General features: G+C 49.5%; 2 protein-coding genes across 7 annotated transcripts in view; one reads left to right on the top strand and one right to left on the bottom strand.

Moving 5' to 3' along the window:
- Nucleotides 1–8,328: 8,328 nt before the first annotated feature.
- On the top strand, nt 8,329–13,318 carry ISL2 (ISL LIM homeobox 2). The gene is made up of 6 exons (XM_034994329.1): nt 8,329–8,386; nt 9,201–9,390; nt 9,673–9,935; nt 11,761–12,044; nt 12,623–12,790; nt 13,202–13,318. The coding sequence occupies exons 1-6, from the start codon at nt 8,329–8,331 to the stop codon at nt 13,316–13,318; spliced, it is 1,080 nt and encodes a 359-aa protein (XP_034850220.1).
- Nucleotides 13,319–20,017: 6,699 nt separating this feature from the next.
- SCAPER (S-phase cyclin A associated protein in the ER) overlaps nt 20,018–27,160 on the bottom strand; it is a 486,665-nt gene continuing 479,522 nt past the window's right edge. For 3 of the 6 annotated variants that reach the window (XM_034993780.1, XM_034993784.1, XM_034993785.1), the window contains 3 exons: nt 25,367–25,558; nt 22,979–23,030; nt 20,018–20,453 (listed from right to left, as the gene is read on the bottom strand). In XM_034993780.1, the coding sequence (XP_034849671.1) occupies nt 20,350–20,453; nt 22,979–23,030; nt 25,367–25,558 (348 nt within the window). In that variant the 3' untranslated portion in view covers nt 20,018–20,349. The remainder of the gene's footprint in view (nt 20,454–22,978; nt 23,031–25,366; nt 25,559–27,160) is intronic. The other 3 variants (XM_034993783.1, XM_034993782.1, XM_034993781.1) reach the window with 1 other exon arrangement.

Below are 27,160 nucleotides of genomic sequence, written 5' to 3'. Positions count from 1 at the left end.
ACATTTGGAGCAGATGAAAATCTGACCAGATTCCCCATGAATCGGATTAATGCCCCATCCACAATCACATTAATCACAATCTGTCTATGATTAGACATCGGATAATCCCACTGGACAAAAGGTGACAACCCAGATTCTATTATCTCATTTATTGTCTATTTTTGGAATTTGCTAGTAACTGTAGCCTTCAGAAGATGTTTTCCAGTGAAAGAGGATCGTCTGTGCATTTTTTTTTTTGAAAAATTGTTGCTTGATGGACTTCGATTGTAGCCAAACATTTGGTGTCATTTATAATTCCTATTTTATTTTAAGGTGATAAAGAGACAAAATAGGGCATGAATATTTGGTCCTTGTTAGGAGAAAAAACATACATATTTAGCATCTTATGAATGTGTGTTGGAAAGACTAAAAGACGTCCTTTAAAACCTTTAACGGGCACCTGGGTGGCTCCATCGGTTAAGCATCCGACTCTCAGCTCAGGTCTTGATCTCAGGGTCATGAGTTTAAGCCCCACGTTGGGCTCAACAATGGTTGTGGAGCCTACTTAAAAAAAACAAAACACCAAAAAACTTTTTTTTTTTTTTAAAGATTTTATTTATTTATTTGACAGAGAGAGACACAGCGAGAGAGGGAACACAAGCAGGGGGAGTGGGAGAGGGAGAAGCAGGCTCCCCTCAGAGCAGGGAGCCCGATGCGGGACTCGATCCCAGGACCCTGGGATCATGACCTGAGCTGAAGGCAGTTGCTTAACCAACTGAGCCACCCAGGCGCCCCACCAAAAAACTTTTAAAAGACTATGACTATAGCTTTATGAAGAGGCATCCTCACATTTGAGGACATACGATAAATCATTATCCATTTGTCTGAGTCTCATAAAAGGGAAGCATCTCTGATTGGTTAGGGGACTGTAACTGGACCCCAAAGTCTGCAAAACCTAAACCCACACACATCTGTGCCGGATGGTGGAGCTAATGACAATATTTAGTTTTTCTGCTGGGGAAATCCATTGAAAAATAAGCATCACTAATGTTCAAATGAAGCAGATAGCTGACAGTTCCTCTCATTTGAATCTAGAAATACTACTAACGAGAAATACAAAGACCACGTGAGTCAGGGTGATTCTGAGTCCATGCCTGCATTCCCTGACTTCAAGGCTGGCCCAGATAGCACAGCAGAGAAAACCTTAAGTCTCCTTCCACCCCAGAAAGATACAATTCACAATGCAAAATTGGTCCCCATGATGCTGGGGTCTGAATCTTAACCCAGATTTTCAGAATGTTTTTTCAATATCTTTAACAAGTAAGTTACAAATAAGTGGTATTCTTTTCCTCTTGCCTCAGGATTACATATAGAAATTCTTCTCTTTACCCCATGTGATTGGTTGAGATTAATTGATCACCATCCACCCCTCCCCCAGACTAGCCTTCCTCCTGACCTGCCTGTTTCTAAAGAGAGAGAGGGGCCAGCCCAAAGTCCACAGGCATGTCTTCTTGCCTCACACCCCGCCCCCACACCCCCCTGATTTATGTCCTTGTTACTTCTTGGCTCACTTGACTCATCCGTGTGTTAATCTTTCCACAGAACAGCTCTGTTCATGCCATGTTCCCATCCGAATCTCTTCACACTACAACAGGATCACAGAAATTCTCCTCTGTCAGGGGAATGCCCTCAGAGTTCCTCAGCCTGGCGTGTGAGGCTTCCCACGGTGGAACCCAAACTTCTCGTTCAGTCTTTTGCTTGGCTGCCTCCTCTGTGACAGTCCAGCCACATGCACCTGTGGTGTGGCTGTGGCTTTGCTCGTGCCCCTGCCCACGTTCGGTCCTCACTCCAGCCTCTCCCCACTGTTCACATTTCCCCCCAAATGCGCTTGACTCACATATCTCCTTCCTCTGTCTACAAAACCATTCCCTCCTCCTCCTCCTTCTTGGCCTGGAAGAATCATACTCATCCCACAGGGCTCAGACGAGATGCCGTGGCCTCCAGGAAGTCTTTCCAGCCCCCACTGCTGCCCTCCCCACCCTGCTGATTCCAAGTCAAAGGTGAGCAAAGCCGGACTCTAGGTAAAGTGGCAAGGACAGATTCTAATCAGCAATATACTACAGTACCAGGGCCAAGAGTCCCATGTGAACTGGACTCAACTTTGACTTGTACAGAGGTGACCAGGTGTTTTAAAGGGAGAATGAGGGAATAGGAAGGGAGGAAACGGGGGTTGGTTCATGAGAAACCCACCTGGGTTTGCTAGTTGGTGCTTATCCAAGGTGGGTTCCTCCCCTCCGCAGTGGCTGGGAGACAGGGGCCCTATCTTCAGATGTTGACAGGAACAAACGGTAAATTCTCTTGACAGCCTTGAGTTTTCTGAGGAAGGCACTTGGGTGGGGGGGCAGGGTGGTCCTATGGATGCAGCCTTGAGCTGCTAGAAACCATGTTAGTGTTTTGTTCAAGGTTGAGGCCTCGTGGAGAAAGGGCTCAGAGGAGCCTGGCTAGAGTTTGGTCAAAGGAGAGAATCGTCTCCTACCATTATTTTCCTCTCTTCTCTACTGTGTTACCTGCTTCAGTGAAGGACAGCCTGTCCATCCAGAGCCCCAACCTGAAGCCTAGCCCATGTGGCAGGAGGCTGGCCTCTCAGCAAAACAACCATCCAATCCTGCTTTGGTGAATCTATTCCCTGTGGAGCTGTCTCTCCTTCATTGCTTTCCTCCCTTTCTTCCTCATGTTACCCATTACCTGGATCTCAGCAAGGGAAGGAATCATTCTAGGTGGAAACGGAGCACTGGAAGGGAGGCCCAGTGAGGCTGTAGGCTGGCAGAAGACAGCCCGGAACACCAGTGCGCCCGGCCAGAGGCTCAGAAGCACTCCCAGGCTGTGCCAAGTTGGCGAGGACTCCCCCTCCTGGAGAGATAGGAAAAATGCAGCTTTTCCCCAAAACACCAGGCACAGCTCCTTCCCATGGCCCCCTCCAGTCCCAAAATCCAGGGTTAGCAGTTGTCCCTAAAGCTATCTTCAGGGTGCTATTTGGAAAGAAACAAAAGGCTGGGGCAGAGGGAGAGGGAGAAGCACACTCCCTGCCAAGCAGGGAGCCTGATGCGGGGCTCTATCCCAGGACCCCAGGATCATGACCTGAGCCGAAGGCAGATGTTCAACTGATTGAGCCACCCAGGCACCCTGACCATGGGTTTCTTAATAGAGAATGACTTCAACACATGTCCACTGTAAACAAAGTAACAAACGAACAAACAAGACCATTCCCATATGGACAGACTCAGTAGCACAAGTTTGCAACTAGTCTCACTGATCAGTGAGGGTGTGGGTTTGAGTTTCAGTCCCACCTCTTACTGGTTGTATTAACATGTGAAGTTATTGATTTCTTCATTTCTGAGCTGCTGAATGGTGAATATAAGACCTACCTAACTTTGGGGCACCTGGGTGGCCCAGTCAGTTAAGCATCTGCCTTCTTCTATAAATAAAATCTTAAAAAAAATGTTTAAGACCTACCTACCTTCGAGGCAGGGCTGGCTTCACAGGTGTGCGACCTCTGCATTAAATGAGATGGTCTGCAATTGCTTAGCCCAGGACCCAGCCTGCAGCAGGTGCTCAATGGGGGTTAGGGAAGAGGGACCAGGCTCGGGAGGGAGAGGGGACCCAGTGGCACCATGCCATGGGGTTCCCGTGTGCTCAAAGGGACTCAGTGGGAGGCAGGCAAGAGAGGCTGGGCCAAGAGCACAGGTTTGGATGTCAGGAGGCCTAGAATCTTGTCAAGTTTCTGCCGTTTCTCAGGTCTTAGTTGCTTTCTCTGAAGCATGGTGCCAAAATCCCACACCAAAACCCCCACTCTCAGAGCTGTATGGTGGGTGAGGACGTGAATGCTGAGGCCCTCCTTGGCCTCTTCTCTACAACATCACCAATTGCCTTGGGAGAAAAGTAGAGGACTCTGGGCATGGGGCTGGCCCTCAGAGGGACAATGGCAGAACCCCATCCCCAGGGATGCCAGCAGGGAGAGCCCTGGCTTCTGGCTCTATCTCTGTCACTTACCTGCTGGATGCAAGGTCACTGAGCTTCAGTTTCCTTGCTGATACTCATGGTAAAGATTAATGCTCCTTCCACAAGCATCAACTTCCTTTGTGTAGGGGGGCATCGTGCCTGTGGCATCCGCTTTGTAAGTGATCGGGAGGCAAGATGGTGCAGTGACTCCCTAAGCAGGATCTGGAGGCAGAGAGGCTGGTTCATAGGCTCCACCAGCTTTGTCACCTGGGACAAATTACTTAACCTCTCCGAGCCTCAGTTTCCTCATCTGTGAAGTAGGGATAATTCCAACAATAGTAACTTCTTTCCAGAATTGTTGTGAGGATAAGGGCAGTCATGCGTGTGAAGGTGGCCCCAAGCAAGAGGCCAGTATGTTAGCCATCATGGTGACAATACTGAAGATGTAGCTTATTCCCAGTATTCCTCCGCACATACGTGACTCCAGGAAAACAAGGAGACAAAACATCTTTGTGCCAGTGAAGGTCTCCCAAGCAGGTAAGGATGGGAAGGCAGTTAGTGGGGAAGGAAGTCCAGTGTGGGTGTGCGTGTTATGCATGTGCTTGCGTGTGTGCAGGTGTCGGAGCCGTCCGGGCCCCCCAAGTGGATCTAGCCTTGCACAGATGGGCAGGGAGAGGAACACCTTCTGTGGTGGTCAGTTTCTTCTCTGTCAAACACAGTCCCAGAAGAGACAGTCTCTAGAGGCTCATCCAGCTTTCTCGTTCTAGAATTGTAGAAGGAAGAGAAAGGATGGGAGGACTAAGCAAAACTGTAAAATAATAAAAGTCGGCTTTTTTTGTTTTGTTTTGATTTTAGCGATCCGGCCTGCTTTGGTGACAACCCCTCCCCACCCCCACCCCTAGCTCTGGGGCCCTCAGGTCTCGTTCCCAGGGTAAGAGCCACTATCACTGGAGTGTGAATGACCACCTGTATTCTGTTCTTTCTCAAGGGTCTTTGCACAGTAAGTGGATCTTTCAGTGGAACTGTGAACAGAGTTTTAGGCAGCAGTGATGGGGTGTGGAGATTTGGGGAGAAGAAATTCGGGGAGACTTCTCTGTGCTTCTGAAATCTTCCCAGGAAGAGAGTCATAGTTGGGGCTAGTTTTATGGAATAACACAGAGCTATAGAGCTCAAGCTCTATTCCTACTAAGTGAGAACAGTGCTCCAGAGCCCAGCAAAGGAGGCACCCAGGTCTCCTGCGTGCAGTAGCCTGGGATGTGCAGAGCAGTGTGGCCCCTGCCTCTTCCAGAAGGGCACCCTGGGAGCGGCCAGGAGGCAGAGAAACTGGGCAGGGCCAGATCAATGGTGCCCTGTGACTGTCCCAGTGGAAGAGGTTTCTCTCCTCTCACACCAGCACTGGTCTCCCAGGGGGCTGTGTCCCAGGAGATGCACACTGGGGGATCTTCAAACAGGCTGCTGGTTTTACAGCTCCAGAGAGGTGGAGGGGGGTGAGTGGTGGAACCACAGTGAAAGCAGCAAGGCAGATGGAACCAGGCTGACCTGGCTGTGCATGCCAGCCCCAACTTAGCCTGTGACTGGACGCGGTTGTGTCTGCTCAGGAAGCCTCAGTTTCCTTGGGGATTGGATGAGTTTAATATTACCCACCTCATAACATCGCTGTAAAGTCCTTGTGGGCTAATAACAGGGAATTTGCACTTGGTAGGGGCTGAACAAATATGAATTCTTGACTTGGCTTCCTGGCATCCCAGGAGAGGTGACTATGCCGCCTCTCCCCTTAAAATGGTCACAAAGATGGTTTTTTTCCTCTGGGTGATGATGAATTTCTCCTCTTGGCAGAAGAGGGTTAAAGTTGAGGCCTAAGATTCTGCTGGAGCTATCCATCCTCTCCTGGTTGACCTTCATCTTTGAGTTATTGATTATTCCCTTGTTCCTGGCCAGGTGCTGGAAGTCAGGCCAGGCTTCGGTGGCCTGAGGGAGAAGCTAATGGTCCAGGCACACAACCTAGCTCACCAGTATGCTCACCTTGGCCCCCCATTACAGGGCTGTGCACCCAGATACACAGATATCACGTGTATACAAACTCTATACTCAGGCCACGCTTTTTGGTTGTCTGCCCCGCAGTAGACCCACAGGGAGCAAACACACACTGAGATACACACAGGAATCTCCAGATGATACACACACAGACACATGTAGACCTCCCTCCACATCCACACACAGGGGTCCGTCCCCACAGGAAGGACGCAGCATACATAGAGGCTGACAACACAAGGCCACAGCCAGTAACAATAATGACCATAGTTAAACATATTGCACACTTACTATATGCCGAGTATTCTTCTAAGCCTTTCCCAGAGAATCGTTTTAATTCTTACAGTTAGTAGAGATAGCTATTATTTTATCCCTTATTTCACAGATGAGGGAACTGAGGGACAGAAAAGTAAAACAAGAGGCCTTAGGTCACAGAGTGGCCTGGCTCAGACGCAAGCACAGATTGCCTTCCCCCTCGCTCCTCAACCTCATTTATTTACAAAGACACAGTCAGCCTCAGCATTGCCCCTCCCCCGCCCCCCCAGACCTGCTCCACACACACTCAGGGTGGGCGCCCTTTGGGAACTAGGAGGCAAAGACACAAGACCTGGCTTGGCACAGCGAATTCAGACCGGGGACAGGACCACGTTTCAAAGGTAGTGGCGTGATCAGAAGCCTTGCGGGACGACGACGGGACAGCCAGCGTGAAGCGCTAGACACAGCGCTGGCTGCGGTTGGGCGTTCACGGGCTGTGCGGTGGATCGTCGTCGGGCAGGGGGCTTAGCGTGCATGGAGGGCCTAGCCCGGGCTCCCCGCAAAGTCTCTCCCTTGGCTGCACCCATTTCCCGGAGAGCAGCCTAGAAGCTCGAGGACAAACAGCCTTAGATTTTTAGTAGAAGGGCCGCCGCGCTCCACCGCGCCCTCAGGCCGACCGGCCCGCAGGGACCTGGGCAGGGGTCTGGGGTTCCAGTGGAGACATTGTACCCGCAGGCGCGCACCGCGTCCCGCCCAGGCACGCACCAAGTTCTTGGTACACCTTTCAACGGGAAAACAACAGCCATCATGGTTAGATACATGTTATTTATAATTCATGGGCTAGTCTTTGAACCCTTTCAAACAAAACCCACAGCGATTTCTTTGAAAGAAAAAAATGGTTGCACTCTGCTCAGAAGTCTTGGGTTTTCTAAGGACCCAGGAGCCGCTGCACAGATAGAAAATTACCCCGCGCACCACATTTGTTTCTGATTATTTGCGTTGCAGTTAGTTCGTGAAATGAAACAGAAGAGTTGATAAAAATCGCTTATTTGGGAAGTAGGACACACATTCGACCCCAGCACTGGTCCTAGAAGGAGCTGAGCTATTCGGGTAGGGGAAAGATGAGGGGAGTCCGTATCAAATTAACCTCCCTCTCCCTGCCCAAGTCTCGAATCAGGATCCGATAAGCGTCTTCGGATTTTGCGTTCTGGCGCTACCCACCTAATGCTCCAACTTGGATAAGTTTTCCACGGGGGGTGGGGGTGGGGGGGTGGGAGGTAGGAGAGGATAGGGAAGGGGAAGTCCAAAAAGAATTTATCCAAACCTCCAGTGGTCGTTCTCTAACTTCTCTCTCTGCCTTGGACCCTGAGGACAAAGGCGCACGAGAAGAGAAAGGTGACCGGCTGGACGGTGATGGTTGTATCCAAATAGACCGCCCTTTCCACCCAGTTCCAAAACAGTGGGTTTTTATTTTTATTTATTTTTTTATTTGTGAAAGAAGGGAGCATTTAAAGGAGAGGCCTCTCCCTGCCTACACTCCTCAGGTATCCATCACCCCGCTCGGGCACGCCTGGGGAGACCGTCCGGCAAGTCCAAGAGGAAGCTCAGAGCTGCGATGGCCACGGAGCCAGCTTGGCGGTGACGCAAGGTCCAGCAGGGATAGCCCGACCGGGGGTAAGGGAGAGGATCCTTGTAGATTTCGGACGAGGGGGCTGCGCTCCATTGTTTACTCCGGACCAATCAGGGTTTGCCTATTTCCTTGCAGCCAATCCCCCGTCACCCTCGCCTTCCTCCCAAGCCACCCCGCCCAACAGCCCCCAGGTCCCCATTACCTCCCCCGCATCCCCCCGCGGTTCTGGGGAAGCTTCGTGACGCCACAGGTCCCGCCCCCAGCTCCGGCCCCGGGCGAGTGCGTGCTGACGTCATGCTGCGTGCGGGCCGGTGCGGAATCGCTCCTTCAACTCAGCGGGGCAGGAGGAGTTAGTTACCAAAGAGCCGAGGCTGGGCGCGCGACCCTCGTCCTTCTGCCCCTGGCCGCACACTTTGCGCACATCTCTTTTCTGCATGGTGGATATTATTTTTCATTATCCTTTTCTGGGTGCTATGGGGGATCATTCCAAGAGTAAGTCTTTCTGTGTGTGGGTGTGTATGTGTGTGTGCTTACTATGCAATATTTCTAATGCAGAAGAATGTTTAGCGGATTCTACAAGTGGCTTCTATTTGACAGGACGCTGGGAGAGAAAAATCAAAACGAATGCATTTCTTCTGCAGGCCACTTATCCTTTGGAATCCTGTTGTTTTAATTTACAATGAAACATTCTCAATGTTAGGCTGCTAGGCTGGCCTCAGGCTGTGAAATCTTCTTCTCTTTTGCGCTAAGGCAATTAGGTTTGATTTGGGGATGTGAGCTTGCGTGTCTTTTGGCTTTTCGAAGAAGACAGATTTCTCTAGCTTGATCTGGGATATTTAAGAATGTCAGAGAGGACGAGAAGAGACTCCGCTGAAAGCTGATGGGTCTGTGTTGGGATTGGAGGTAGTCGCTGTAAGAGGGAGTATGTGGACAGAAATGCCGGAACATCACCGTTCAGTATTGATGCGGTGGCGTCCGCAGTGCTTAAATGTCTTTTTATTCTTTCTTCTCACCTGTTAGCTTTTAGTTACAAGATATATGGATAAAACGACTGTGTCCAAATGAATTTAGTAGCCAAAAAAAAAAAAAGGGGGGGGGAGGTGAAGGGGAGACAAAACCCCTCAAATTCAGAAGATTTTGTTTTTTCGTTTCCAATTGTTCGGACGTTTAGAAAACCCGCTTTTCCCTGTAATCGCAATTCTTGAAAGGGAACGAGCGAGCGAGTTGGGTTGGGGCTGGAGTGGCCGAGGCCCGCCCGGGTCCGGGCAGCCTGGCCTGACGCGGGCCACGCGCCTTTCCCCGGCAGAGAAGCCCGGGACCGCCATGTGCGTGGGCTGCGGGAGTCAGATCCACGACCAGTTTATCCTGCGGGTGTCGCCCGACCTGGAGTGGCACGCCGCCTGCCTCAAGTGCGCCGAGTGCAGCCAGTACCTGGACGAGACGTGCACGTGCTTCGTGAGAGACGGGAAGACCTACTGCAAGCGGGACTATGTCAGGTGAGGCCCGCGAGAGCCGGGGCTCAGCTACCGCCTGCGGGGGCTGGGGCTGCAGGCGGTGGCTCGTCTGCGCTCCCCGGCCTGGGGAGAAGGCCACCCCCCCACTCCGAACGTGTGCCGCCGTGCGCGTCTGGGCCCGCGAACTCCCCGAGGGCCGGTCCCTGCAAGATCCCTGTGGGCCACAAAGCGTCCTGGACGCGCGTGCCCGGAGCCCGTTGCAGCCCGGGAAGCGAGGCGGGCCTCAGGCCCCTGGCTGACCCCGACCGCGCCTTGGGCCCGCAGGCTGTTCGGCATCAAGTGCGCCAAGTGCCAGGTGGGCTTCAGCAGCAGCGACCTGGTGATGCGGGCGCGGGACAGTGTGTATCACATCGAGTGCTTCCGCTGCTCCGTGTGCAGCCGCCAGCTGCTGCCCGGCGACGAGTTCTCGCTGCGGGAGCACGAGCTGCTCTGCCGCGCCGACCACGGCCTCCTGCTGGAGCGCGCCGCGGCCGGCAGCCCGCGCAGCCCCGGCCCGCTCCCCGGCGCCCGCGGCCTGCATCTGTCAGGTAAGCCGCGCGCGCCGCGCCCGGCGCCGCCGGCGCCGTTGTGAGTGCGTGCGTGTGTGTAGAGGGGTGCTTGTGCTCCGACGAAGAGTTGTCACTCATGCGTGGTTCCTTTTGCCAGGACTTTGTGCTTCTGTGTGAGTGCAGAACTGTGGCTAGGAACACAGCCCAGTGTATGCCAGGGCGGGGGGTGGGGGATGGGGCTAGGGGGGTGGGACACAATTCGTTCGTGGGTCAACATGAACTGGGGTTGTGTGCATATGAGTGTGTGTGCCTATGGGGGCATTGTGGAGAATTGTGTTCTCCATGATCGGGAATACTGGGACACCGGCCGGGAGAAGGAGGGTGAATGACGACAGAAAACGAAGTGGTGTCTGTCTGGGGAACGTGTATGGGGAATTTCAAGCAGTGTGTTGGTATTGCCAGAGAGGAAAGATAGGTTTGCCTGGGGGTATGTGTGTAAGGAATACAGCTCCCATCCTAGAGCTGGGCCTGAGTGCAGCCAGCCAGAAGGCTAGCTAGCTAGCCGCCCCAACAAAGAGTGGGTGTCTGTGTTGGTGTTTTGAGGCCCAGTTTGATGAACAATTTAGCCAAGTGCTTCTCCGGGAGGAGGGTGTGGTGGCACAGTGGACTTGGGATCATAGAAAATACTCAGGGGATGTTCTGGGTCCTAATCAGGAGCTGCCCAGAGATGGGGTCTGAGTGCACGTTAGTGGTCAGGCATCCTGCCTCAGACTGGGCAGCTCCCAGCAGGCAGCCACAGACCTGAAGCACCAGGCTCTACACCAGGCTGAGCCTCTGGGTGCTGTGTGGTCTTGTAATGCTCCTCCCCTCTCTGGTCCTCGGTTTGCCTCCCCTATTGAGTGAGGAAATTGGGCAGGATGGATATTTGTAAATATTTATCCAGACCTAGTTATGCCTGCCCCGGGATAAAAATTCAAACAGTGCGGCATGTATCCATGGATGTGTGGACCTGGTTTGGATGGGGGTGTGAAATAGGATGAAGCTGGTGTTGAGTGCACTCCATCTCGGGTCTCAGAGGGGCTCCCTTTTGTTTGTTGCGGGTTTGGGTTGCGGGCCGCGGGCATCAGGCTCTATTTACCCGGAGCTGAGAGAACCCCAAACCAAACGAGAATGCTAGCGGCTGCGCTCGGGCCGGGAGGGTGAGCAGCCGTTGGGCCGGGGAACCTGGAGCCTTGAAGGAGGAGACCCGGGAGCTGAGGCCCGAGGGCTGTCAGGGAAGAACGTTCTGTCCCTGGAGGCCCATCCGCGCTCCAGGCCAGGTCTTTGCGGCCCTGTCCGAGTGGTCTCCGACCGAGGATGAAGGGCTCTTGCAGGCCCCCAGGAGCGGGAGACAAGCCCCCTAATCGCGAAGCAGCGCGGCGCTCCGGGCCCTCGTGGGCCCCCTTCCCCCTCCAGAGTCCTGGGAGCTCCTCCTTCCTCTTCCTCTGAAACTCCGACTTCTTCCGGAGGGCCTCCGTCCCGCAGGGCCCAAGCGGGCATTCCTAGGGTCGGGTAAGTGGAGGAGGCACAGGCGGGAGCGGCCACTCCTGTCCCGCAGCGGCCTGGCGCAGGGCTCCCACGCCCTGCTGGCGCTCCGAGGACCGCGCTCCGGGGCTGCCCGCACCGGGAACCGGGGAAGGGACGAAAACGCACTGCTCCCTCCGGGTAGGACGCACAGCTGGAAAGGGAGACGAACAATAAAACGAAATCACCGGAATCGAAGAGAAACGAAATAGGGTCTGGGAGGGCTCGGCCGCCGCAGGGCGGGGCACTGGGCGGGCGGGTGGCGGCCCCGCGCTCACCTCTAGTCCCCCTGTCCTCGCAGACCCCGGGTCGGGCCGGCAGCCCTCGCTGCGCGCGCACGTGCACAAACAGACGGAGAAGACAACCCGCGTGCGGACGGTGCTCAACGAGAAGCAGCTGCACACTCTGCGGACCTGCTATGCCGCCAACCCGCGGCCCGACGCGCTCATGAAGGAGCAGCTGGTGGAGATGACCGGCCTGAGCCCACGGGTCATCCGCGTCTGGTTCCAGAACAAGCGTTGCAAGGACAAGAAGAAATCCATCCTCATGAAGCAGCTGCAGCAGCAGCAGCACAACGACAAGACGGTGAGGGGCTGTGCACGGGAGGAGCGGGTCGGGCGGGGCCCCGAGTTCTGGGCGCGCTCTGGGGAGATCCAGGGGCAACTGGATTCTCCAAATAGCGTGTGTTTGCGTGTTCGGAGCAAGGCTTGCCTTGGGGATTAAGGCTGCTTAATTATCGTACCCTCGGTCGGATCTTCTTGTCCCTGCGGCAGAGCTGAGTTGGAGGCACAGCTCCGAGCCCGAGGCGGCGTGGTTATGCAGCTCCTGCTAGTCGGGGCAGGTTGTGTCCTCTTGGCGTGGCTTGGTTTGGACACTTTTCCTCGCGAAAAATGGGCACAGAGGCCTCGAATTTCTTTGCTCTGTTGGCCCCCCTTTTGGCTGGACTATGGTGGAGGTTCCTGGGTCCGGAGTATCTTAACTGGCAAAGGAGAACTACCTGGTTGTGGTGTTGGGAGTGCCTCCGCCAAAACCGCTTCAGGCCCCCAAACCCCTTCAGGCCCCAAATCTCGAGCCAGTGCCTGGGGCCTCAGTGTCAAGGGTGTGGTAGGAGACGCAGGACCTAACTTGAGCATCCTTCACCCCCACTTCTGCTTGTCCCTCAGAGCCTCCAGGGATTGACCGGGACGCCCCTGGTGGCGGGCAGTCCCATTCGTCACGAGAGCGCTGTGCAGGGCAGCGCAGTCGAGGTGCAGACGTACCAGCCACCGTGGAAAGCCCTCAGCGAGTTTGCCCTCCAGAGTGACCTGGACCAACCCGCCTTCCAGCAGCTGGTGAGGTCCTGCCCCACCCACCCGGGCCTCAGGACTCGGAGGGGGGGATTTAGCTGTTTGATCAAGGTGGGAAGGAGGGACTTCGCAGGGGATGAGGGGCTGGGGACAGCTCTAGGCAACGAGAGATAAGGGGATAGATAAGGGGACTGCAACAACACCTCAGCCCATAATTCGCTCTTAACCAGGTCTCCCTGGATTAAAGCACTGGCAAGGGAGGTCGAGGGATTAACCAACCCGAGCTCCCGCCCTAATACCCCAGCGTGCGCCTGGGGACCTAGCCCACATCTCCGAAGGCCTTGCTTCCAGCCAGAGGCTTGTCCCTAAGGGACGCCCTCGAATTCAGAGTATGCGGCCTGGGAGCAGCTCCAGCGCCTCTTCACCCGCCTCTTCCTGATGTCTCCTCATCCTCAGGTCTCCTTCTCTGAGTCTGGCTCGCTAGGCAACTCCTCCGGCAGCGATGTGACCTCCTTGTCCTCGCAGCTCCCGGACACCCCCAACAGCATGGTGCCGAGTCCCGTGGAGACGTGAGAGGACCCCATCCTCTCCAGCCCGCGGACCTCGCATGCTCCCTGCATGAGATTCACCCATGCTCAAGCCATTCCAGCTCCGAAAACTCTCTCGCGCCTTTGTAATTATTATTATTGTTATTTAAAGAGAGAGGACAGAGAAGCGGTCAGGACAGCCCAAAGCTCCAGGATACAACCTGCTTTCACCAGACCAGAGAGCCCTGCTCCAAGAACTTTTATTTTTTCAAAACCAGAATTTGGGATTTACTAGCGTTAGCTCTGCCCTCTCCTCTTCCCTCGCTGCGCGTGGCCAGCGCCGCTCTGTCCGCGCCTCCTACCCGTGGAGAACAGGCGGGGCCCACCCGGCGCGGGGCCACCCCGAACTCGTTCAGGCGAGCCCCTAACCCAAGCCGCGCCGCGCTCCCAGGCGGCTTTGCCCGGGCTCTAAGCGGGGACGATTCAAACGGAACAGACACTGAATCCCCAAAGCGCATGATTGCCGGAAAAAAGTAGAAACGAGACTTTCCTTGAAAATGTTTTAAATTATCAGTCGACGGAGGACAGAGTGTGTGAGCCTTTGCCGAACAAAACGTAAGTTATTGTTATTTATTGTGAGAACAGCCAGTTCACAGCGGGATGGATATTTTGATCTTAATAAAAAAATAATAACCCGATGCGATGCTGCTCCTGTGTGCCGTGGGCGCAGCGGGAGGGCTGGACCGACCCAGGTTGGGGCTTGGAGCTGGTTTCAACGAAAACGCCGCGCGGCGGAGCCCGCCGCGGGGTCCCGGGGGGTGGGCCCAGCTGCTCGTGCCCGCGCCTCGCGCACCGCCCCTCCGAGGGCTCCCGCGCGGCCGGGGGCGGGCCCGGCGGGGATTGGGCGCTGCGCGGGGGGCGGGGCTGGGTCCGTGCGCCCCCCGGCGGCCCCGGCCGGCGCCGAAAGCGCCGCGGCCCTCCCGGAAGCCGGCGCGCGCTCCCTGCTCCAGGCGGGTCTCGGCATTGCCCACCCTCCGCCCGGGTCTCCCGCGCTTCGCGGCCGAAGCCTGCGGGGCAGGTGGGGAGACCTCGTTTGAGCGGGAAACCGGCGACGCTCGGGTGGGCGAGGGCGTCTCGTTCCCTCGGCTTTGCCTCTGAGGCTCCTGGAGCAGAATGCAGCCTCGTGCCCGCCAAGGGCCGAGCCGCCATCCCTCGCTGCATTTTCGGCCGGCGCACTCGGGCCCTGCCGGCGCTTTTTTTCCCCGACCCCCTGCCCCGGGCGCCTCGCCCGCCTGCCACTCCGGCCAAGCCGCCGAGCAGGGAGCCCGCGGGCCCGGGGCGAACAGGGGGTCTGTGACGGCTCACCCTCGGCGCTGTCCCCAGAGTGGATGCGCGACGTGATCAATCTCGCTGCATTTATTAATTCCGCCGTCTAGACAGAGGAGAAGGCCGGGTGGCGGCTCCTTATCTGCATTTGGCATCACCTGCAAACGATACACTGAAGGAGCCACAACAAGCCCCCGCTAGGATCGCGGCTGCCCGGGAAAATAAGTCCACCCAGAACCAGTCTGGCGTGTCCTTGGTTTATTTTCTTTCCAGACCCGAAATGCAGGGGGCGGGGGATGGCCCGGGTGGGAGGGGGCTGGGAATGGCCCCTGGATATGCGGTGCCCAGGTCACTTGGTGTGACATTTCAAACCCCTGCGCCTTGTTTTCTTGAAAACGGGCTTTAGTGATCGCAGGAAATAAGCGGGAGATACTGAATCTCCAGCAGGCCCCCGGGCAAGCACAAAAAACAGGAGGCTCAGGTTTTACCCTTAACAAATATTTAACCCTTTGGCAGCCTGGGACAGTTCTTTTCCTCAGAACAGGCCTCACTTGGTGGACTCGGGAAGCTGCCACCCAGCAGTCAATCTACTCTTGAAGAATCTCTGGCATTGGGTTTCCGTTTCCTTGTCCCTCGAGATAAATGACCCACAAGTATATCCTTCTTTGTCCAGGATTTGTTTTGAAAGACGGAAGTGTCCTGAATAGGGGATAGCTCAGGTAGAGTCTGGTAAGGGAAAACGTGTCTGAGGGGCAGCTGTGGTCGCTGGATAAAGGAGTAGGTGCCTTCTGTTAGGAAGCTTTGGGCTGGTTGGATGGCCAGAGGCCACTGTCGGTTTTTCAGCGGAGCTGACGGCAGGATTCCATCACTGGGTCCCTTCCCCTCCCCGCCCCCATTAGAAAAGGAAAACTGGAAGACTGGAAGTCAATTATTGAAAGAAAATGAGAGGTGGGAAAATCAAACCAAATTTATATTTTACTTCCTCAAAGTCAAGGTGATGCTAGCACAAAATTTGAAGAGAACATTCCCTTTCTTTAGGATTTAGGAAATGGTGCCGCAAACTTAGAGATAAGGGAAGAGATCCTAGGGTTAATGAGGACCAGCTTTACCTCTCAAGTGCCTGTTTTAATAATCAGGGTTAGGTTCTTTGAGGCTTCGCTCCCTTAACTGAGACCATTCCCTCCCAAACAGAAATATAGATATTTCCTCTTACCTCCTGGCTGGCCATTGGGTAGGATGCTAAACTTCCAAGAAATCTTAATTTTAAAAACTTCTGATTAATCCAGCTTATTGGGTTTTGTCATTTTAAAAAAGGAAACAAGTTCTTGAGTAAAGAATTTCATTAATGTTTATTGTTAATTAGCTCTGAATTTGTGCTTTTGACAGGCTGAGTATTTTAATGCTATGAATGGAAACATCTGCTAATTACAGTAAACTCTTATTCTTGGATCAAATATCTAATTCCTCTTTTTGATATGTGAGTGTGCTGATTTTGAATATTGGGAAATTACCCAGATAAAAGTGATTACTGTGTATCAGGATGCCTGAAGCCATCTGTATTACTGTATAAAACATCATAAGCTCTTCTGTAGTTTGCTGCTAGCTGCCCAAAAGGGCGGACTGTTTCCCATGTGGGTTACCAGGGAAAGCCTTTGACTTTGAAGCCTTATTGCAATGGTCGCTGGTGAGGTGTCAGATCTATGCTTGGTTAGTTACATTAATAAATATCAGTTTTACTGGTTCCCAGGCCATCTTTAAACATGTTCTGTAATACAGTTGGGATTTCCTTGTAAATTAAATTACCTGTAACAATTACAAATATTGTATTTTATGCTTACTGAACTTTGAAAGTGAGACACCCAATTGTGTGGTAAAAAGTCAGTTCAATAAAAAGGGGCCATAGGTGGAAAATGGGAGTTATTTAACTAGATTCACTTTAGAATAATTTTTTTTTTTCAGAAGACCTATCTAGTAATTTGGATAGCCCTATGTAATTGAGGCAGGAAAGGGATTCCCAGAGATGGAAAAGTTTATGGCCATTATACCACAAAATTTAATACATATTGAAAGGCTGCACAATTCTGGGAAATTCAGAGTCCCTGTGGCAGTATTCCCAACGAACTTTAATATTTAATGGGCTGTGGAACAGAAATCAGCCTTTCAATTTTGATTGTGGAATGGCTTAAAGCTCAGAGCTGCAAGTACTGGGTTTAAGTGAGACATCATCTAAGATTGTTCTCTAGAAAATGTTAAGATTCTGCCACTGCTGCCCACGGAAGGACATACATTGCCACACATTTAGTTAGCTGTGTTTTCCCGTACAAATGATCACCAAAGAGAGCAAGAGAATTAGCTGAATAGCAGCATGCTGGAGAGAGGAAACAATGAATGAATAATAAACTATTTGAAGAGAAGTTCCAAGCAGGAAATTCAGAGTTTATTAAACTGATGTAGGGAAGATTAGAGGCTTTTAAATATGGGTCTGATTGATGTAAAGGTAAACTCTCCTCAGGATACTGGGATTCAGTGCAATAATGAGAATTGGGTGACCAATTACAGACTAGCACCTTGTTGATAGAGCCCCTGCATGAACGATGCAGATAAACGCAGTTGGACTGAGAGTAGTAATGGCAGAGAAAAAGGGCACAAGGAAATACTCATTGGGATCCAGATGTGGATTTGGGGTTTGCTCAATTTATAAAGCAAGTTTGGGGCCCCGCAGCAATCGGGACCGAAAGGCAGGAGTGCTAGGTGAGTCGGGCCTTCGGATCAGGGCACCTCCTCAAGAAGGTCAGGAGCTGCCGGGCGGGGGGAGAATGAGTCAGGGAGAGAGCGGAGGGGCAGGAGTTCAGGAAGGCTAAGAATCTTCTCGCTGGGAAACAGGATAAGGGGGTGGTTTGAATACAGAAGGCAGGAGAACCCCTGTGCTGGGGACGTGGGAACTGGGAGAGAGAAGTGGAAGAATAGGGATGGTGAGGAGTAATCCCTTTCCAGATTACTGAGAACCAAGAATTTAGAAGGCGGGCAAGGAGCTCTGGAAGAAAGGACCCAAGTGGTTTCCCAGCTGGGGAAGGAAGGAAGGAAGAAAGGAAAGGCTGGTCCGGGAGGTGAAGTCCGGACCTAGGCTCAACGGGGGCGACGTTAGGGGTTGGGGTGTCACAGAGTCCCCGAGTGTCTGGAGCCAGAGAGAGGCTCCAGAACTTCGGGCAGGAAGCTGCGGCTCCGACATCCTGTTGGGCGTCCAGGATGACGACGAGCCCTGCCGGGCTCCCCGGAAAGCGAGCTGCCGCCGGGAGCAGGAAACTCAGTTGGGCAACCGCGTTGGGCGCTCAAATGTCACTGCTGCCGGGCTGTGGGCAGCTTTTTCCTATTTGGCACAGATTCTGGGCTCTGATGCCCGAGCGAAACTGTTGCTTTTGCTCCAGCTGTGCCCATTCGCACCGTCAGCTTTACAGGCTGGACCCAGCAGAGGCCTTTCGCCTGGGCCCAGCGTGATCCACCTGTGGCCCCGCAGCCTCGGGAGACCCGGGATGCGGCCCCGGCCGCAGGAGAAAGCCAGTGGGTGGCACTCGTCCCCGCAGACTGGGAACAAGATGCGCCGGCGCTCTCACCTGCGCGCCGCGCGCCCCCGCCCGCCCCCCGGCCCTGGAGAGTTTAGAAGTCGTAAAACTCAGCGGAGTTAGAGCTTAAATCACTCTATCCGCGCGGAACGCGCCTAAAAGGAGGGAACTCAAGACGCGCAGAAACCGTGCGGGTCGCGAGGCGCTGCGCAGCTCCAGGCCGGATTCTCGCAAACTCCCCAGCCGGGCGGAGCCGGCATTCGTCTCCATCAAACCCCCTCCCCTCCCGGACGAGGGGGGCAAACGACACCATTCAATTAAATGTTTAACTGCGAATTCTGGTATGGTTTCTGGGAGGTTAATCACAGCTGTCTCAATTATTTATGGTTTTCTGGCAAATTTCCGATTAGATAAGAAGGTATATTCTATTGTGAAGCGTCTTGCAGGAAATCTTATCAATATTTGATTATTCCTTTCAGCTGCTGCAAGGGTTCTGCGTTCACGCCCCAAGACGCACTGGGCGAGCGGCGTTCGGGAACTCCTCTCCGGGTTGGGGCGCCCCGGGCGGGCGGCTGCTGGTCGCGGAGAGAGCCGGCCGCGGACACCTGCCTGCTCCCCGCCCCGCGCCCCTCCCCCGCCCCGGGCCGCGGAGGAGCCCCGGCAGCGGTCCGCGAGGGGGGTGCGGGCGCCGGGGCCCAGCCCCTCGGCCTCGGGGCGCGGCGCACAGCCCGGCTCGCCGTGGTTCTGCGCGCGCCGCGGCGGGGACCCGGATTTCGGGTCCCGCGCCTCGGGCCGGGTCGTCGCCCGAGTCCTGGCGGGAGGGGCTTCCCGAGAGCGGGTCCCACTGGCTCGGGAGCGGGTGGCCCCCGCCCTGCTGCCCCGGCGACACTCGCGGGGTGGGCGCCCCAGCCGGGCAGCGGCCCCGGCGGCCCGAAGTGCGGAAGGCGCCGGGTCCGCGCCGGCGGGCGCACGCAGCGCACTGGGGGCGTTCGCCATTGATTGATTGATTGTTGGGATTTTTGAGACCTCTTTATTTTCTCCCGATTTGCAAAGTAAAAACAGCATACACGTAACTCAGCAGCTTTGTGAGGCTCCAAAAAGAAGTGTCCTGAACATTAGGTAGGTTAAGTTTGCTTTTTAAAAACCCATGAAACTTTCGTATTTTCTAGTCCGGGCCCCCTCCTCCCCCCGGCCTCCCTATAGTCTGGTCTCTGACACATATTCAGGCCACTTGTTTTCCAACCACATCTTTTTTCTTGGTAATGTTTGATCCTTATCTGACAGAAATTGTTACAGATATCACTCAGTGAACGGCTTAGCACTGACCATCGGCTTAAGGTGGAGGAACGATGAGCAGGAGATCGGAAAACGTCGACGTCCCCCGGGCTGACTTCTCACGTTCAGCTGGGAGCGGTGCACGGGGTCGGTTACAACTTCTACTCAGAGCCCTTGTGGCCTTCTGTTTTACTTTTACTTCAGCGTTGCTTCACAATTATTGAGAACATACTTCAAGGTGATTCACTATGGCTGATCTTTTTGAATCGCTAATGTTTATCCTGGAGAATAATTTCAGTTCAGCAACGCTACAGGAGGTTCTCAGTAAGGTCTGCCAGGAAGAGTTGGCAGACCAATGAATACAGTGCTCCCGGTTCATTTCAAATAGCCCCCCACATATTACGCAATTAGAATACCCAAGCGTTACAGACATCTTTACTCCACACCTTAAAAAGGGAAATTTAGGGGTTAACTTTAAGTCTTTAAGAGACTCCCAGAGTTGGAGTTAACATTTTTCTTTCAAATTTGTACTACAAATTTGTATACAAATTTGAACTACCTTAATAAGAAAAGTCATCACTGCAAACGGAATAAGTTATTTTATTACAAGAACAAAACAGACTTGCTAATTTTATGTCTAATTTCACCCATATTACAAATGCAAAGTATATATTATCATAGGATGTAGGTTACTGAACTCCAAAATATTGTGCATAAGTGAAATAAACTCAACTTGCAGAATTAGAACATTAAAGTATCTACAGTCATTATAAATAGTGCAAAGTATATACCGTATCTACAGTGCAGGGGGAGAGTATAAACGTGAAAATGAGCTTCTTAAGGAACAGTTAGAACATTTGTTTGAACAATTTAAAATATTAACAAGGGTACTCAAATACAGAACTAACCAAGTCATTTATTTTTTCTCTTTTTTTAAAAAAAACTGTCGCGCTTCTTCCCAGGCTGCCTGAGGAAATCTGTTAGCCAGCTCGAGATAGTCTTGGGAACCAAGGGATTTTCCTGAGAGGAAAAAAAGAAAATAGTTAAATTCTTTGAAGTTTAAGCAACTGAAATTATTTTGATATCAGACTACAGAATGGAGACATGCACTTCAAATAAACCATGATGTAAGTTTATATAAAGAAGGTAACTGATCTATCTATATCTACCTACAGCATAATATATATGCACATTTTAATCACAATTTATTTGTGATTGCTTCTAACATATTCAGATATTAACCCCTCTGTAAAACATTACAAAAAATGGATTTTGGATTCCAGAATAAGAAAATAGGGGAAATAAGTACGGTGAACAAAATAAAATGACAGATATTCCATTCTTAAGATAGGCTTGAAATGGTAAATCTGTATGTGAACTTGACGTTTGTCTCCTAAAATAGTCTAATTTAAAATATTTTAAGTATAACTTTATAAAAAAGCTCAAAACTGGCATTCAGTCATCCGACAAAGCAGAGGGAATGAGTCAGAACTTTATTGGTTATTGATGTAGGCAAAGAAAACAGTCTCCTGCTGGGCAGTGATCAAGCAGTGAGTATTTGAACACCAGAAGTCTTCTTCAGCAATAAGAATGTGGTGCTACCAGGAGCTACTTTACACTTACAGTGCAGAGCTTCACCTGGGCCATGAACTCAAAATGCCTTGAAACATTTTATGGGGACTAAATCTAAGCAAAAGGGGAACAGACGTCCGAAGTGCAGACCTTAGTGTGGCATAATTGTTTCTTTTAAACCAAGTAAGCATATCAGGAGTTGTCACCAATATAACGATGACCCTTTCTGACAAATGCAGAGAACACGGCCCCATTTGCTGTATTGTGGATTAAGCCCAGTGTAATTGGGGGAAGCATGGACGTCAGAGAAGATGGGCCCTTGGAAAAGAAAGTAAGTTGAAACTCCCACAGGCCTCAGCCCACCAAGCAGACCGAGGCAGCTCTTGGGACTCTGCCTGCCAGACATGTAGCCAATGGTGACTCATCCTTACAGCCAGGAGAAAGGAAGAAAAAAGAATGTCTATACTTCTTACTGGCAAAAAAAAATTTCTGTACAATTAAAAATGAATACATTAGAAGATTTTTTAAGACATTTTCATATATTCAAAATTTAAGACATTGTTTTATAAGAAATAGTAACAAATTACACTGATTTCTCCCACATAGCCTCCAATAGCTTAAAAAAAAAAAGGCTGTGAGTAAATCAGGGCAGACCTGAACTTGCACACTAATTCTGGCTTAGACAAATGATACCGACAGTGATGTTGACTGGAATTTCTGAAAAGGGCCATAGCTTTCTGTTTACTTCTCTGAATGCCTGAATCAATAAAACATGACATTTTTTCATGATATTGTTACAGCTTTATATTCTTTTCTGTATACTTTTCAACACCTGCCCCCTATAGATAATTGGGGCCCGCGTGCATGCGTGCTTGTGTCCAAGGTGACTCCCCACCCCTCCAAGTAAGGGCTAATTGGTGGGTGCCCTAGAGGGTCCTGCTGGGAGTGGGCCTCTAACCACTTTAAAGACTATCACACTAATGGAAGAATTGGGGAAAATCTGTATTAGGGTCTCATTAATCAGAGATGCTGTTCTGACAGTCAGACAAAGAGCAACTTGTACTTCTCAATTACAGTGTGTATAGAATATTTAAAAAAGTAAAAATGCACTTTAAAATTCTACATCTCCAGCTCTGATCATAGAAACACCTCAGCAGGAACACTACAGGAAAAAAAAAAACTTGTAAATCTTTTGGCCTCTGAACTCTTTTTTTATTTTATTTTTTATTTAAAAAAAAAATTTTTTTTTTTTTAATTTATTTGACAGAGAGAGACACAGCGAAAGAGGGAACACAAGCCGGGGAGAGGGAGAGGGAGAAGCAGACTCCCAGCTGAGCAGGGAGCCCGATGCGGGGCTTGATCCCAGGACCCTGGGATCATGACCTGAGCCAAAGGCAGACGCTTAACGACTGAGCCACCCAGGCACCCCAGGCCTCTGAACTCTTGCTAATCTGATGGCTTTTTCTCCAAGTAAAACAATTTTATACTTTTTATTTTCAATAAAAAAATTCAAGTACTTGAATTTAGGGGGGAAAATATGGGCTACTATCATTAATAATTTTATTCTGAACACAGGAAACCAAACTGATGTGATTTTAGCATTTATGTGAGGGAATGTAGGCCATGTAGAATTATCTGCTTGTCTCCTGTATTACGAAGTGGCTCTTCAGTAATTATTCACCATTTATTGTATGTTGCGTGAGGTGAATATTATACTCCACAGTGAAGAGCAAATTACATAAAGATGTTTTGTGCTTTTCTTTTACTTCCATAGATTTCTCTGTCTATTCTGATGCATTCATGCTTGATGACAAAATCTGTTTCTTTACTCATTGAAATATACTTGATATCCGGATCTCAAATGTTTTAGGTGATGTAATAAATTGATTTCTGTAACAGCTCCAGAGGGTGGAGTTAGAAACATGTCTGTTCGGCTAACAAACACACGACATTTCATTTCAATAGAGACGTACCTTTGGGCTGATAAGACTGGTTATCTGCCTGGCCTGGAGTCTGTACAAAATCCTGTGTGAGACAAGAGAAGTGTTTTTATACCAAGGCTAGGAACAGAGACTTTCGCTGAGGGCAGCTTTAAATGTGCTTCTGAATTCTGAGACAACTATCTTTGCATATTCGAATACTTTGGAGCCCAAATATAAAAGCTTAAGAAGTTATGTTCAGGTTCTCTTAATTTAAATCAAATAGTGATGACTCATGGATCAGCAGGGACTATGGTGCTATCTACTGGAGAAACTACAACTTTATTTCAGCTAACAAACTGAAGGCTTTAGCCAGATTTATTATCCTAAAATACTGACAGGTTTTTAACATTTTTTAAAAAAGCATAATTCTAAAAGCCCTTATGTATTCTGCAGCTAAATCTTAAAAGTCGAGTAATTTTACTTTTAGATGGAAAGTGAAAAATACTGTACATAATATGTAAATTTTCAGAAACCTATGACAAACCACCGGCTCCTATTTTTAGTATCATTTTCTAGTGACTATTAATAATCTAACACATGGGAACCTCCAAGAACCATTCTATAAACTAAAATCTAATATATATTCTTTCCCCTGATAATAATTACTTATAGAAAAAAAAGCCTGAATCAATTTCACTAATCTAAGAAGCTATCCCAAATAAGAAATTTCTGTAACATGTACAAAATGTGTGCATCCAAACGTATGTTAAATGTGTTACATTAAATTACATTTAAATGTGTGTTGGAAATACTTTAAGAACAATACGAGATGAAAACAAGTAATATATATGTTCTTTACTTTAGATTCTGATATGATTTGTATTTTTATAAATTGTTTTCCAAGCAGCTGAAAATGTAAGGGACTAAGTTGGTACAGAAGCAAGACTGTCTTTCCTCAACCATCACTGTCTTGGGTGAGGCCTCTCTGCTCATCACCCCCTGGCAGTCCCTATCCCTCTTCCCTGACTGACTTTTCTGCACAGTGCTTAACGCCATCTGTTGTTTGACTTATTTTTGTTTGTCTGACTCTCCCGACTTTAATGGAAGATCTATAAAGGCAGGAATTTTCATCTGCTTTTTTGATTGCTGTATTCCCAGTGCCCAGAGTAGTGCCCACTACACCAAGGCACTCAAAAATTACCTGCTGAATAAGAGAATGAATTTTAAGATCACAGTCTTAAAAATCCTCTATACTGTATTTTCTATTTAATTTTTAATCATAAGGCTTTAAGAATATGAGAATTCTTAAATGTTGATATGATGGTTATGCAAGACTTTATTAAGATTTTAATTTAACCATAAGATTTTTTTAAAAAAAATCCATACCCTCCCTGTGGATCTGAGTATCTTTGAAAAAATTTTCAGAAAATAGAACCCAGACTCAAAGAGAACAACTAAGCTGAAAGTAGACATTTCTAAACACAACTGATCTAGTTGTGTTTATTAACTGATCACCTAATAGAGGATAGTTTTAAAAAATGTAAACCACTAACTACTATCTAAGGTGAAGAAAGCTTGACTCTTTAGCCACCCCAACCAGCCGGGCAGGATTGCATCCTTTCAACAATGATATATGTATATTAGCCAGAATAAGGAACAACACTAATACAGAGCTCAGCTTTCTGTTTCATTATTACTAACAGAAAACACTGTCTGTTAATCACATGTATGTCATGGAACAAAAACACACTGGTTTTTATGGTAGAACGTTTCAAAGAAAATGGAAGATTTTCAGCAACTCAGGATTAACTATTAGCAACTGTTAAAGAATAGCCAACTTGATTTTCTATTGTTAGTTGACTGAGTTAATTTAGATGTGGAAACATTGCTTTACTTTGCTACAGTGCTAATTCTGATTCCCGTCCTATAGACTTGAGCTGGATCAGAAAAATATAAGGCCATTCTTACAAGTGTTAGAGCTTTTTACAAAGCAATATAACAGGATTTTATTACACATACACACATGTGCGTACGAATCATACTTATTTAAAAACTTACAAATCAACTGAAGTTTTACTTGATCTTTCTTCTGCAATCCTTATCTATTCCCTGTAGCTAGACTAAAAGCTAGATGAATGTAAATGCTAAAGCCTTAAAGAAGTCTGGCCATCTTTTTAAAAACATTTCCTTGGTATGGGTTTACCATTTTGTCAACTGGAAAAATATCCTTTTCTTGAAATCCTCCAAGTAGAAGTTATACAACACTCAACCCCAGTTTTACTATCCTCATATTTTAGAAATTCATTTTCAAGCACAGAAATACGTGCAAAATTTAAGAGATACTGTGGATGGCAAGAATAAACAGCTGGTTCACTTTTACTTTTCAACTGCATTAGCTTACACATAAAGCCAGAGGATCAGGCATAAGACAGGAGGTACCTGAATGAATGTGGCCAGTAAAACACAGCTCATCTCTTGCTCCAGAATGATCTTGTTCTGACGGTTGTTGTAACAAGCAGCGATAAGTGAAGGGAAGAGCACTTTGATCAGCCGTGGGTCACTGAAATACTGGAAGGGCAGTTGGCAGAGCTTCTGCAGCACCGTGGGGTGGCGGCCAGACTGTACGATTACCTGAAACAGGAGCGAACCTAGGTCAACAGCCAGAAAGCCGGCCCGCCCTTCCTCCTGCATCCCCCAACAGTGTCTGGGAGAACCATGGAGAACAGGCGGAAGGTGTGTAAGGAGAGAGAGAGAGAAAAAAGAGAGACTCCGAACTCCTAAGCGATCTTTGAAAGGAACAGAAAGTAAAGAAATCTCATTTCCTAACTTAAGGAAAAGATCCCCAAAGTTCTGCAGCCATTTATACTCCACAGTGAAGAGCAAGGCTGCCATGGAGAGAGGATACCTCTGAAATGGATTCAAGATGCACACTGCTTTAACTAAGCGCCCGCCCCCACCCTCCCCCTTAAAGCTGAGCAGCCCTATGCCCTGAAACCTGCAAAGAGCTCGCTCAGAAGAATGATCCCTCTCTTACCTAGCCTCTGCCCACTGCAGTCCTCCCCTAACCTAGCTCCTGACAGACCTCTTCAGTATGCAGATGAGCCCTTGGAAAGAAAAGGGGACTGACTGTAAGGGGAGTGGGAAGTTTCAGCAAGCACAGGCTCCAAAAGATCCTTCCCCTGACCCAAACTCTTTATCTGTGTTTCCATCAGTGCCATTGAGTCTAAAAGGAGAATTGTTTAGATAAATGAGACTCTTGTCTTGAAGCTGTCTAGGTTTACAACTGTGTACATTTTAAGAAATGGGGCAGTACAATTAACGGGCTTGCAGGGAAGCCCTCCTAATTTACTCCCTAGGCCTACATGATAAACTAAGAAATGTCAAAATCAGGTCTGCTTCAAGTAACCCTGATTAGACGGTTCTAATATGAAAGAGCTGGGTGACCCACAGCCCACTTCTTGGTATAAGAAGAAGCTCACAGAAAGTTAGGAACACTGTAAAATCTAAGGTCAGGACTGTAAATTGTACTTGGAAAAACATAATTTTACAGGTACACACCCAGACAGGACTGCATTCAAATTAAAACCAGAAGGACAGAATGAAACAGCAGAGGCAGGAGAAACATAAATTACAGGGATTTACAAGTTTTCAAAGTACTTTTAACAATACTTTAAGAACACACTCTCAGATGATAATGCAGTTTGGTCTAAGAACAAAATCAACAAAGTAATAGTTCACATATTTTAGTTCAATAGCTAAAATGACATCAAAAACCTTTAGAGAATGTTGATAGGGACTTGTTAATACCTTCAAATCCAGCAGGAATTTTAAAGACTCACAGTGTGACAATTCAGCACATGGCTATGTGCTGCCATTTCTGACCACTGGCTGAGAAAAATATGTCCCATCATCTATTTTATTGATAAAGCATTTACTTAACGCTTTATTTTAATTATTAGCTACAAATTTTGTAGCACAGCCAAATGACCACCACTTTAGAATTTATAATGATACCATTATTCCAAGTCTCTTTTCCCCCTTGTCCAAAAATGAAGCAGAAGTTCTTTTCTTTGGAACTTCATTGTTAAAATGCTATTATTGGAAGATTCACTAATTGAAAAGATATTAAACTGGCCAGTCTGGCTGGCATGGGCACAATGTTAACTCGAAGACGACAACTCCTGGTTCCTGGTAAACGAGCACAGAACGTGCAAGCTTAACGAGAACTTCCTC

Source organism: Mirounga leonina, unplaced genomic scaffold, assembly GCF_011800145.1.
Source record: "Mirounga leonina isolate KUSES-001 unplaced genomic scaffold, KU_Mleo_1.0 Mir_91, whole genome shotgun sequence".
Classification (NCBI taxonomy): domain Eukaryota; kingdom Metazoa; phylum Chordata; class Mammalia; order Carnivora; family Phocidae; genus Mirounga; species Mirounga leonina.
This window is presented reverse-complemented; position numbering and strand designations above follow the sequence as displayed.

Coding starts and splice junctions, on each gene's coding strand:
- ISL2 (XM_034994329.1), top strand. CDS start 8,329: ATGGTGGATATTATTTTTCATTATCCTTTTCTGGGTGCTATGGGGGAT. Junction 9,391..9,672: donor TGCAAGCGGGACTATGTCAG/GTGAGGCCCGCG, acceptor TTGGGCCCGCAG/GCTGTTCGGCATCAAGTGCG. Junction 12,791..13,201: donor AACCCGCCTTCCAGCAGCTG/GTGAGGTCCTGC, acceptor CCTCATCCTCAG/GTCTCCTTCTCTGAGTCTGG.